The sequence below is a fragment of the Siphateles boraxobius genome, unplaced genomic scaffold (genome assembly GCF_051911475.1).
Source record: "Siphateles boraxobius isolate OS27281-9 unplaced genomic scaffold, OSU_SipBor_1 9, whole genome shotgun sequence".
Lineage (NCBI taxonomy): Eukaryota > Metazoa > Chordata > Actinopteri > Cypriniformes > Leuciscidae > Siphateles > Siphateles boraxobius.
Genome location: NW_027509219.1, coordinates 30409447 through 30422209, shown reverse-complemented (window position 1 = coordinate 30422209; position 12763 = coordinate 30409447). Strand labels below are relative to the sequence as shown.

At 36.3% G+C, this 12763-nt stretch overlaps 2 protein-coding genes across 2 annotated transcripts; both read right to left on the bottom strand.

The window, feature by feature from the left end:
- Window positions 1-18: 18 nt before the first annotated feature.
- Window positions 19-5858, bottom strand: nras (NRAS proto-oncogene, GTPase). Its single transcript, XM_077223647.1, has 5 exons — window positions 5565-5858; window positions 3444-3575; window positions 2619-2797; window positions 2260-2416; window positions 19-2102 (listed from the first exon to the last, which is right to left on the bottom strand). The coding sequence occupies exons 2-5, from the start codon at window positions 3552-3554 to the stop codon at window positions 1983-1985; spliced, it is 567 nt and encodes a 188-aa protein (XP_077079762.1). The 5' UTR covers window positions 3555-3575; window positions 5565-5858; the 3' UTR covers window positions 19-1982.
- Window positions 5859-6390: 532 nt separating this feature from the next.
- Window positions 6391-12350, bottom strand: asb13b (ankyrin repeat and SOCS box containing 13b). The gene is made up of 6 exons (XM_077223642.1): window positions 12163-12350; window positions 10624-10823; window positions 10396-10546; window positions 8777-8911; window positions 7753-7944; window positions 6391-7324 (listed from the first exon to the last, which is right to left on the bottom strand). Exons 1-6 carry the CDS (start codon window positions 12212-12214, stop codon window positions 7140-7142), a joined length of 915 nt encoding a protein of 304 aa, XP_077079757.1. The 5' UTR covers window positions 12215-12350; the 3' UTR covers window positions 6391-7139.
- Window positions 12351-12763: the final 413 nt, after the last annotated feature.

Sequence of the window (12763 nt, the reverse complement as noted above, 5' to 3'; positions counted from 1 at the left end):
GAATTACACACAATATGCTCAGTTTCCAAGTAATTTACTGGTAAAACATGTTGTAATATGGTAGGCACATTAAACATCTGTTACACATGAATATTCCCCCCTGCCCCCAAAAAAGACATGAAATGTTCATTTTCACATGATTTTCTGATTAAGGAAAGTCTGTGATACTAATAAATTGTGCTAAAACTGCAAATACATAAATCAAGTTTTGATATAGTTGGAAAAGAAAGGTTTGTTAATGTAAAGGCAAACTTAGTTTGTATTTTTTATAAAACATCCTGCCTCTGTTAAAGTGAGGACAGAAGGCCAAACGCAACAGCAGTACGAATACTGCAGATTTCACCGGTGATGAAATCAGGCACAGATTCAGACAAATGCCATATAAATAACATGATAGTCAACACGAAGACTCGTTTAACTTCTTGATAAACCTTCATTGGCTCTCAAGAAGAGACTTCAGGCATGAAAAATAAACATAGCAACAAACTCTGATCTTTTACAATCCCAACAACAACAAAAAACAAACATTTGTACAGCTTTCACTGGAAGGTTTAAGACATTATTTAACATGGGCTAAAAGATGTCATGCTATATAGGACACAGAAGGAGGCACATAGATTTGGCGTGTACACCAGCAGCACCATTATTCAAAAGGCCCTTAAAGTAAAATCCATCACACCTCATGCTTAATATCTGATTGACTTCTCTGTATCTAGGCTAAATCATTCTGTATTATATGTCAAAATTTACAATTCACATCTGAGAGCAAAGAGAATAAAAGAACAAGTTGAAATTCTAGAGTAAATGGAACTATATGACAGAAAATGGTAAAAGTAAATGCTAAATAAACTCTTTGGCTACACAAATGAAAAAAAGGGGAAAGAAATAATCCCACACATTTCTGAAGAACTTCTGTGTTCACAGTATTCCTGAGCGTTGAACCTGCGGATTAAGATTAAAGGGCATTTCACTTTCTCTCTTCTGAGGCCTTTACAACATCAGGTCTGAGGTTTCTAAAACCTTCAAAATAACTGCTTCCATAATAAGGTATATGCTAATAATCTACATTATTTCAATTTAAATACCATTTAAAAATGCAGTTCCTTCTCTTCCATGAAATATGTATTTCTTGTAATTAAAAAATTCTTGGGTGACTCCAACAAACCTGCCAAAAACAGGTCAAAAATCAATAGAATGATTATGAAATTATATTTTGGGTAAATAAAAATGAATAGTATTTTAGGACTATTTAGATGTTTTTGCAACGTGACCGTCATATTTGTTGAAAAAACTTTTCTCAGTATGGTAATGAGAAAAAAACAAAAACTGTGAACTGTTCATTTAAACTGTCAAGTAATTATGCATCATAGTAGTAGATGTTGAACTACCAGTCGATTATGCCTACTAAAGAAAATATTATATTACAGTAAAAATGTATTGCATTACAACACTGGGAATCACGGCAACGCATGAAAAAAATTCAGATGCATTATGATTATGAGAATGTGTTGGGGATGTGATAAATGTTCATAAAATTAAAGAAAAAAAAAGAAAGAAAAAAAGATATATATTTCCTTAATGATTTATTCTTTAGATTGTCTGGTGAAATGTGACTTGAGCAGGTTTTTAAGAGATGCAGCCTTCTGCAATTTAGAATTTCTTTAATCAACACCAATGTGCTGTTGTGTTCATAAGGGTTCAGAAGTGAAAAAAGAAGAACTCAATGCCCGTATATGTTTTTCTTCTCAAAGGAAGAGGGACAACCCAAGTACTAAATGAGACAAGTGAGCTAATGTCCAGTGGCCTCATTTTTCTATTACAGCAGGCCAACAGGAAAGATGACCAGTTGTGCATTAATCCCTTTCAGCCAGCAGAGGGCAAACTCTGCACACACGCACGCACACACACGTCATGAGGCTTCCAGCTGCCTGGTCAAGAAACTGCTAAAAAAACACAAAAAAACAAAGGGGGAGACAGTGCAGTCACATGACTTCACAGGACACACCCAGGCAGCCCTGCTTCCTATCTTCTCTGCTGTTGAGCTTTTTCATGCGATAATGCCGGATCTCACGGACGAGGGTGTAAAAAGCATCCTCAACTCCCTGAAAAACATTACGGAAAACAGACAAAGGATATTTCATTAACACATATGCTATGTGTGAAGCTTTATGCTAAGCTTCGGGAATTACAGTAAAAGCAATCGAACATAAGCAAACTGCGCTAACACATAAAAAGAAATTATAATCAGTATTTGCCAACCTGTCTGGTCTTTGCAGAAGTTTCTACAAACTCTATGCCGTAGCTTCTGGCAAGTTCCTGAGCTTGCTTGGTGTCCACCGTTCTGGCCAAATCACATTTGTTCCCAACTAGGACCATGGGAACATCATCTGAATCCTTCACGCGCTTGATCTGCTCTCTAAAATGTATCAAATGCACCATTATAGACATTGTACACCACATATTACAAATGCTCCTTCATATTTATAATATAATTTATACTATTATATTGACATGTCTTAAACTTAAAAGCTTCGAAAGTGGTTCATCTAATCAGATTACCGCTACTTAAAATCCAGAGGATTCATCATAAAATATAACTGAAGCCGTATTCATCAGACCTGTACAAATGCACGTCGGCAAAGGATTTGCTGTTGTTTATGGCGAAGACGCAAAGGAAACCCTCTCCTGTCCTCATGTACTGGTCCCTCATTGCGCTGTACTCTTCCTGACCTGCAGTGTCCAGGATGTCCAGCAGACACGTCTCACCGTCAATCACCACCTGCTTCCTGTAAGAGTCCTGCAGGGACCGACATGATATACTGAATATTTGCATTGAGCCAGATAGTCTCACCATTACATAAATCAACCTGTGTAATGGATTTATATATCCTATTCTAATAAAGCATTCAGTGCAGGTTATGAGGACAAATGAAAATGTCAAGCGGTGATGGCTGTGTGTTAAATGTCAAGTACACTACTGTTCTAAGGTTTGGGGTGAGGAAGATTTTTTTGAAAGAAATTAAATCTTTTATTCAGCAAGGATGCATTAAAATTATCAAATGTAATTTGATTTTACCCTAAAAGAAATGCTGTTCTTTTGAACTTTGGACGCATCAAAGAATCCAGAGAAAATGGTTTCCACAGTAAAATAAGAAATGTTTCTTGAGCAGCAAATCAGCATATTAGACTGATTTCTGAAGGATCATGTGACACTGAAGACTGGCATCACAGGAATAAATTACATTTGAAAAAATATTAAAATAGAAAACATATTTCAAATTGTAATAATATTTCACAATATCACTGTATGTTTGATCAAATAAACACAGCCTTTTGAGCATAAGAGACTTCTTTCAGAAAGAATCTTACTGACAGCAAACTTTTGAACTGTAGTGTATGTAAAGTCGTAACTTAAGGAAAGATGAGGTCATTTTATTGAGTACCTCAATAGTGGGGTCATATTCATCCACAAAGTGATTCTGAATAAGCTGGATGGTTAATGCGCTCTTCCCAACACCACCTGCTCCCACAACAACCAACTTATACTCGGTCATCTTACAGTCCTCAGAGACCACCTGTGATCAAGACAGAGAGAGTGCACACGCATACATTAATAACACAATATTCATAAAAAGTTTAACATACAAATCAATACTTAATAACATTTGTGTAACTATGTCATTAAAAAGATTCCTTTTTTGAGATAAAGAAAAGGGAAAATATGAAATAAGTTACAAACATTAAAAGGTTTGCTGTTGGAAAGATTTACAATATTTTTAAAGTCTCTTATGCTCACAAAGAATGCATTTATTTTATTAAAATTGCAGTTTAATAAAATACAATTAGAAATAACTTTTCTCTATTTTAATACATTTTAAAATGTAATTTATTTCTGTGATGCAAAGCTGAATTGTCAGCATCCTTACTCCAGTCTTCAGTGTCACATGATTCTTCAGAAATCTCTTTTGTAACATTACTAATTTCTTTACTGTCACTCACTTTTGATCAATTGGTGCATCCTTGCTGAATAAAAATAATTGATTTAAAAATCTTGCTGACCCCAAACTATTGAACAGTATTGTATAATCAAATAACTGTGATTGGTCCAGCTGATTCATTCCTAAAATCACTGAGAAAAGTAAAACGCACCACCTGACAGTCGCCCATGGATGTCTTCGACAGTCGTCTGGGTGACTTGCACTGAGTTTACAGACGGCATATTGAACAGTGAATACTATAATTATGTACTTTCTCATATTTTTATGACTTAGCCTACATTGGAAGCTATTCTGTTTCTCTAAGAAATCACTCCCATCTGCAAACAGTAGCCCTGCAATCTATTTATAGAATGGCTAAATGTCAAAAGTCTTTCTCAAGAGTACAGCCAGGAAAAAAATGAACTGCAGAGGTCACTGACCCCTGAACAGTTTTTACTAGCTCAACCTAAACCTGAGACACAGACTTCAGGTCAAAGCGTCTATTTTACAGTTAACAATTAAAACGAGTGATTCATCTGTGCCTATTACAAGGAAAAAAAATGTCGTTTGTCTTTGTAATCATTTATCAAAATTAAATAACATGTTCTTCCTCCTCAGCAACTTTCCTTTCCCACTGACTATGCTGATATGCAAATACTGGAAATAGCTTTTGGTTTAAGAAACTCACATACAGTGACAGTCTGGATGCATTCTTTTAAGAACCACCCACATACATTTGTGTGTGTAATATATACATATATATATATATATATATATTAAAAAAAACTTCCCACCCTCTTTTTTTCTTGTTGAATATAAAAGTAAAATGGGTTGTGAGCAGCGGGGCATGTGAATTAAAAACAATATGTAAACAGATAAATAATTTATGCTGCAATATTCCATAAAAAATAAGAATGAAAATGTCAATTGTGATTCCATGTCTGATCAAAATTGATTCGTTTTTAGACTTTAAATGACAGGATACTAATTGATTAATATCAATCTTTTTTCTTAAAGAAATAGTTAACCTTATTTTGTCATTTAGGGATAATGGCAGTTACCATTCACTTTTATTGCATTGCACTTGGCAATTTTAAACTCAAATGTTGTTGTGCTCTGTAAATATGGACTTTCAACTGGTATGAATGTTTCATACCATCCCATTACCTGAGGCTTTTATGCTCCCAACCAGAGAGAATATTTCACGGGTGGTTTTAGATATTTGAACAAACATAGTGATTTAAAACTAACAGTATTGAGATGTTTTTGGTGGAATAAAACATCAAATTAGGTCAAATAGTAAATACCGGGCAAAGGAAACTTCAAAGATCATTTAAGGATACATTTGACAAGTTATTAAACAGACAACATGCCTATAAAGAGCCCTAGACTACATGTATTCTTCATGTGCCAAAATGCTGTCTATGTAGACAGTTCACTGGGATTTGAGGCACAGCCTCTATGTCGCACAAAGAAGCACTACCTAGTGTTTACAGGTACCAATACACATGAAAATGCATGTAACCACCCGAGGACGGTAATAAATATGAGGCAGATGGTTTAAAAGGCGTGGAGAAGGAAACTCACCGCTTACTCTGCAGTTCTGCGACCTCTGGCTGATCTGATCAACAGGGCTCCGCTAATTACTGCTCTCTCGCCCAAAATAATGCCATGGAGAGCACTTTAAAAGTCGCTTCACAGTCGTCTGGAAACAACGTAACCCCTACGAACAGGATTAGTTAGGAGGCTATAGATTCAGCTTGTAAAAACAACAGTTAAAGAAATCTGTCTAAAGTTTTGAATAAGAGTTGAACAAGCAGCTTCCCCCAGAACTTCACGATTCAGAGCGACTTCCGGCTTCAGAATTCCACAAATCATGTCAAAATAAAAGTCCAGCCGCTGTGGCCATATACATACGGTAATAAATACATAGACGCCCTATTGGTCGCTTTGGAACGTTGCTGTGATACGTCAACGCTTCCGCCATATTGCTGAAGGGCAAAATTGCGCTGTAAACAAATGTGAGCTGCGGTTTTTCTGGATAAAAACCATAGACTGTAGATAAAAAAAATAACGTTTACATTTATCAACCGAATTCAATGGTTTGTGCGTGGTGTACAAGAAGTTCCATCTCCAGTTATTTAAAATCTCGATATTTAGACTTATAAAATATTTTTTTAATAAGGAATTGTCAAAGCTCAGACTTGTTATGTATTTGGCTTTTTATTCTTGGAAAGGAATTGCGAAGACCCCCATACTGAGATACAATTAAATTTTCACATTAAATGAAATAAAGTTTTCTTATTGTGGAAAAAGCATTTTCTGTCTTTAACCCATTTTGAGCTTTTCTTGTGCTTATGACCGCTATTGAGAAAATGAAACAAATCGGCAAATACAAATCACACCGGCAGGCTGCTTTCTGTATTTTTATAGCACTAAAATGATAGATATGTACAGATAGATACTCAAAATATACAATAACAAAGATAGTAAGTAAGTCTGGTCAATTCTCACCACCAGTCAAGTGAAACATAAATGGAATAATGTGTAATTGTGAATTGTGCAATCACTCTTTGTTACAATTATTCTCAATTATGCACAAAGTCAAACCAATACAACATTTTAAAATGAACTATGTACAACAGAGGAAAAACATTTATAAAGCATTTGCACAATGTATATTTCACATAAATAAGAACTAGCTAAAATACACACAATTTGATTAATTCATATAAAACCTGAAATTAAATAAGACTGTATTTTATACGCATGGTATTTAAAAATCTATAACAAATTAAATCATTAAAGTTAATTATACATCTAACAATATGGTTGGAATAACTGCATGAAAACAATCTCTGTCTTAATGTGCCACACTGCAAAATGTGTCAGCAGTCAAACGTGATGCAAAACAGAAAATACCATTATTTTTTGTGAAAGGTGCTTCTTTCCCAGTCAAATTATTCTAGGAATTTTGGCAGTACACTGCATCCATAGCAAGTGACAATGACTTCTATTGGTTCCCTGCAGGGGGGAAAACATCAAATACGTGACAAATACTGAGAACAGCTGTTACAGTAGCTGCGCATCACAACGAGAAATCTCTTTCTTCCTGGAAACCAATGATCTAAGTCCCTTATTCTTAATCGCAGTCTGTGTTCATTATTGATGACCTGGACAGAAGCAGTGTGGTAAACCGTCAAGCTCCAGGGGAGGGGCTGGCAAATAAGACAGGAAACAGATGATTCGATTTGGCAGGCCCATTTGAGTCAACACCCCCAGCGCCCGTTTCCCGAGGGTATTTCTGAGAGCAATTCTGCATAACTGCTGAAGACTGAGGGGTGTGGCTGAAAAGACAGCAAAACAAGAAGTTGTCACTGGGTCAGTGAAATCAATTTTCTGCTTTAGCAAAACTAATAAAAAAAACATTTTTTAATTCTTACAATTTATTATGACTTTAAAGCAGTACTATTATTTTTTATTATTTAATATTAAGTTTTCTTATGACAAAAAGAAAAGAGAGGTCATTTTTTCCTGCGGTGTCTTGAAAAACACACATCCCTTAATTTTACTAGTTTAGTTTCAATAAATGGTCTGGTTGAGTTAAATGGAGATCTGAATGTTAGACCAAGGTTCATAGTACAATGAAATCTCAAAAGAGTTTTTTTTTTTATTTACACAAAAATTGTGTGTCTCATAATATGACCACTTTAAGAACAACATCTTCCATCACCATAACAGTTTAAAAACGTATAAACTGAGTACTTATACTTACATTCATAAAGCTCCAGGCAGAGGGCAGATGGTGAGCCGGATCTGGTGTACTGAATGGGCTTTTTGCCAAGGTTGTCTCTGGCTAAAACATTTCCCCCAAATTCTACCAAGAGCTCAATTAGTTCCAGATTTTTCACTTTAGCAGCATGATGTAGTGCGGTCTCATGAAGTTTAGCAGCATTTACATTTGCACCTAAAAACATGAAAGAAATACATAGACATCATAGGAAGAACATGCACAAAAGTGTATTTTTTATTATGTACTACTACAACTACTGAACAAGAGATTTGATTCATGTTCTGTTTAAGTTAGTGCGCATCGCAGTAAATCACTTTACAATAAGGTTTCATTTGTTTAACTATATTGAACTAACAATGAACAATACTTCTACAGCATTTATTCATCTTAGTTCATTTCAATATTTACCAATACATTTTTAGAATCAAATGTTATATCTGTTAACATTAGTTAATGCGCTGTGAACTAACATGAATGAAGCAATGAGCAATTGTATTTTATATAACAGATTAATAATGCTGTAAGAAAAAATATTTCTCATTGTTAGTTTATGTATTAACCAATGTTAAAGTCACCATGAAATCAAAATTGACAGTTCCCATCTTTTATGGAATATTTCAGTATTTATTATAAATGATTCATCCGTGCACAACTTTTTTTATTTATTCAATTGCACTTGTAATTTTTAATCAAAATAACTTTACCTCAGCGACATCTCTTCTCGGATGATGTGTTTACTGGCTTGAGGGCGGGGCAACCTGTCACTCACATGAGGTCGACCAATAGCAAACCATCCAATCAATTCCCATTGGACAAAATCAAGTCTCTACCTACATTTTTGTCTTGTTCAAGAAGCTATTTTTAACTCACATATGACACAATACGGAAGAAAAGACTATCACAACTTCTGTTTCATGCCGACTTTAACAGATGAGACCTTATTTTAAATGTTACCAGTATTCCAAATAAAAAATAAACACAAACAACTGGAAATGCAGAAACTCACCTGCGTTCAGCAGAACCTTTACGCAGCCGAGATGCTGCCTTGCACACGCCACATGCAGAGGGGTGCCAAAGTGACAGTCATGGGCTTCCATAAATGCACCTTCATCAATCATGAACTGTACACATTTAGAGTTACCTGGCAGACAAAATTTTTTTTTTTTTTTTTAAATCATTCTGAAAGAATTTGTCTTTAAATAATATTCATTGTTTTTCTCTCATCAAATATCAAATTTTAGAACACTTTCACAATACACATTTATAATATCTTCATTAAGTAATAACAATTAAGTTACAGCTGTGTTCAACTGCTCGTTAATGCAAATATCTAATCAGCCAATCACATGACAGCAACTCAATGTATTTAGGAATGTAGGCCTAGGATGCATCCAAAATCACATACTTCTCTACTATATAGTAGGCGAAAAACACAATGTGACAAAAGAAGAATGTCCGAATTTACAGTACTCATAAAAGAGAAGGCAAAAAGTACCTGGATAACCAACTTCTTCCAGCGAGATTCTGAAGTGTGCATACAGTGGACACTTTACTATCCCATGAGACCACGGGAGAAGATTCATGAATGGCAGTGAAGCGACGTAACTAACGTAGGTCACATGATAATGACAACATGACGAATGTAGTATGTCCTGATTACATTCATACTACAAACACTCATACTATAGAACATACTTTTTTAGCGGTCATGAAGCGTACCTACTCTAGAGTATGCAATTTCAGATGCAGCCACTGACGAACTGCTGAAATTCAAACTGAGCACCAGAACGGGGAAGAAAGGTGATTAAAGTGATTTTGAACATGGCATGGTTTTTGGTGCCAGACGGGCTGGCCTGTGTATTTCTGAAACTGCTGATCTACTGGGATTTTCACCATCCATGGTACGAACAAGTGAAAATATCTAGTGAGTGGCAGTTCTGTGGGTAAAATGCCTTGTCAATGCCAGAGGTCAGTGGAGAATGGCTAGACTGGTTCGAGCTGATAGAAAGACAACAGTAACACACATCACACTGCAGAAGAGCATCTCTGAACGCACAACACTTCAAACCTTGAAGCAGATGGACCACAGTAGTAGAAGACACACCGGTGACACTCATCTTCTAAAGCTACTTCCAGCAGGAAAACAAACCATCTCACAAAGCTCAGCTCATCTCAAACTGGTTTCTTGATCATGACAGTGAGTTCACTAAACTCAAATGGCCTCAACAGTCACCAGATCTCAATCCGACAGAGCAGCTTTGGGATGTGGGGGAACGGGAGATTCGCATCATGGATGTGCAGCCGACAAATCTGCAGCAACTGCGTGATGCTATCATGACAATATGGAGCAAAATCTCTGAGGAATGTCTCCTTGCTGAATCTATGCCATGAAGAATTAAGGCAGTTCTAAAAGCAAAAGTGGGTCCAATCCAATACTAGCAAGGTGTACCAAATAAAGTGGCCAGTGGGTGTATATCCAACTTTATATAAAGAGCTGTATTTGCTAATATATATAGTACCGCTTTATGCGAGTATGCCATGTATATGCAGGCATTGTATATATTGACAGCCTTAATAAACATACATAAACAACCTCAGGTTAAATCAAGCATCAGATCACCTTACCGCCCATGCAGGCTTCATGCAGGGGTGAGAAGGTGAAGAGGGGAGGGTTCACCATGGCTCCATGTTCTAACAGCAACTTCACACACTCCAGACTACCAGCAGCACAGGCGTCACACAACGGAGTGCTGCCGTCAATGTTACGAGCATCAACCTGTTGACAATGACACCAGCAAATAAACAACTTATGTGACAGATTCATGAGGCCTACAGTATGGAGGAGCTCCTTACATGAGCTCCAGCATCCAGGAGCAGCTTCACACACTGTGTTTGGCCCTGTATACAGGCCTCATGGAGGGGTGTGATAGAGTCCACGGCCACTATGTTGACAGATGCTCCATTCTCAATCAGTTTTTGGAGCTGCACAGCTCTGCCCTGAGCCGCGGCCTCATGGACTGCTGAACGATCAGTCCAGAACCCCAGACCATGTGCTGTGGGTAGATGAGACAGACAGAATAGCTTTAGATAGGCATTTATGGTAGATATGAGTGATTTTATTAATGATGAAATCATGGATGGATGTCGTAGACCATAGACTTTCGTTCATCTTCGGAACACAAATGAAGATATTTTTGATGAAATCTGAGAGCTTTCTGTTCCTCCATTGACAGCTACGCAATTGACATTTTTGAAGCTTCAAAAAGTTCCTAAAGAAATCGTAAAACTAATGTATATGAATTGAGTGGCTCAGTCCAAATTTTCGGACAAATTTTCACATCCCCTTATATGACGAAAATATGGAATTTAGACTTTTCATCAACTCACACATCAGATCTGGTAAACGGCAGCTCACGCATGTTGTTGTGCGAGAACCAAATGAGGTTCATTCTCATGTGTTACCCAGCACGTTTGAACTTCCACAAGAGGTTTGTTCTCGCGCATCAAGCAGATTCGGTTGAGCTTCTGTTTGTGTTCGCTGATCAATGTCTGAATATGAATAAAAAGCCTAAATTCAATCTGTTCATTATATAAAGCGGTCGAGTCTCTTTAGAAAATTTGGACTAAAGCGCTTAATTCATATGGATTAGTTTTAAGATCTCTTTATGAACTTTTTGAAGTGTGCGTAGCTGTCAATGGAGGGACAGAAAAGTCTCAGATTTAATTAAAAACTTCTTAATTTGTGTTCCGAAGATGAACAAAAGTCTTACAGGTTTGGAACAACATGAGAGTGAGTAAATAATGACAGAGTTTTCATGTTTGGGTGAACTATCCCTTTAAGTGTAAAAAGTAAATACTTAAAAAGTGCAATTTATACACAAAAGGGAATTGCAAAAATATCAAATATTTAGTAATTCTGTATAGTAATAATTTTGTATTTAGTTCTATTTAAGTCGTGTTGTTGTACTCCATTAAAAGATGTAGAGGTAACTACAGCATTTTAGGAAACGACGTTTTGGACATTACCACGTAACAGCCTGGTGTCAAAACCATTTATTTATTCCAGTGAACAGAAAAGGGACAGATACAAAGGACATACACAGGACAGTGAAACTGACTCATCAACGTGTTGACTCAGGTCAAACTGATCCAGGGCTTTAGTAACCTGCTAATAATCATTAGTGACTGATTCAAGGGCAAACAGCATGTGATCACACAACAGTTCTGGCAACAATGTTTGTCATCTAGCCTTGGTCTGCACAATTATATTAAAACGTGTCATATATTTACAGTTAACTCTGTCAGTCAAATGATTACCAGACTGCTGGTTCATTGCAGTGTAACAAGTCTCATATAAGAGACAGACATCTTGCAATCTGCATGTAAACTTACCAATATCTCCAAACAATGAAGGTCTTGTGCGCGTTATTTCAAATTCCATCATTTATTCCAAATCATAAGAGAATAAATGTATGCGTCACATATATAATATTCACGAGGGTATCGTCAGCCATAGTTTACAAACACTAGACCTTTTTTCAAACGACTGGCGAATGATGCTGTTGGTCCTTCCTTGGAGAGTAAGACCTAATATTGTCGTGCAGGGGGCGCAATTCGGCTCAAAAAGACGAACTCTCGTTAAACCCCATTGAAATCTCAAGGAGTTTTTTTCGTCTTATTGAACTTGTTTGTACATTAAACTTTTGATAGTTTTAAAAGGTAAATTTCAATGATTGGTATCTGACTTGTAAATGTGCAGCCTCGCGAGCAATCTGTATAAAATGAGAAAATAGAAATAATTATCGAATAAGCACAAATGTCTGTGATTGGTCTATCCTCACCAGCGCAGAGAAAAGTAATAGTTACCACGTGACAACGCACGTCTATTTTGTCTGAGGTCTAAAGGATAATCTCCATCTGAATAAAGTCGTTCATAAAATGTACTAGTAGCTGAACTGGGAAAGAGAAGGAAAATTGTTGAAATAGCAGTTTT

Coding starts and splice junctions, on each gene's coding strand:
- nras (XM_077223647.1), bottom strand. CDS start 3,554: ATGACCGAGTATAAGTTGGTTGTTGTGGGAGCAGGTGGTGTTGGGAAG. Junction 2,798..3,443: donor AATATGACCCCACTATTGAG/GTACTCAATAAA, acceptor CGGTCCCTGCAG/GACTCTTACAGGAAGCAGGT. Junction 2,417..2,618: donor GCCGACGTGCATTTGTACAG/GTCTGATGAATA, acceptor GATACATTTTAG/AGAGCAGATCAAGCGCGTGA.
- asb13b (XM_077223642.1), bottom strand. CDS start 12,214: ATGATGGAATTTGAAATAACGCGCACAAGACCTTCATTGTTTGGAGAT. Junction 8,912..10,395: donor GCATGAAGCCTGCATGGGCG/GTAAGGTGATCT, acceptor TTTGTCTGCCAG/GTAACTCTAAATGTGTACAG. Junction 7,945..8,776: donor AAAGGTTCTGCTGAACGCAG/GTGAGTTTCTGC, acceptor TCATGTTTTTAG/GTGCAAATGTAAATGCTGCT.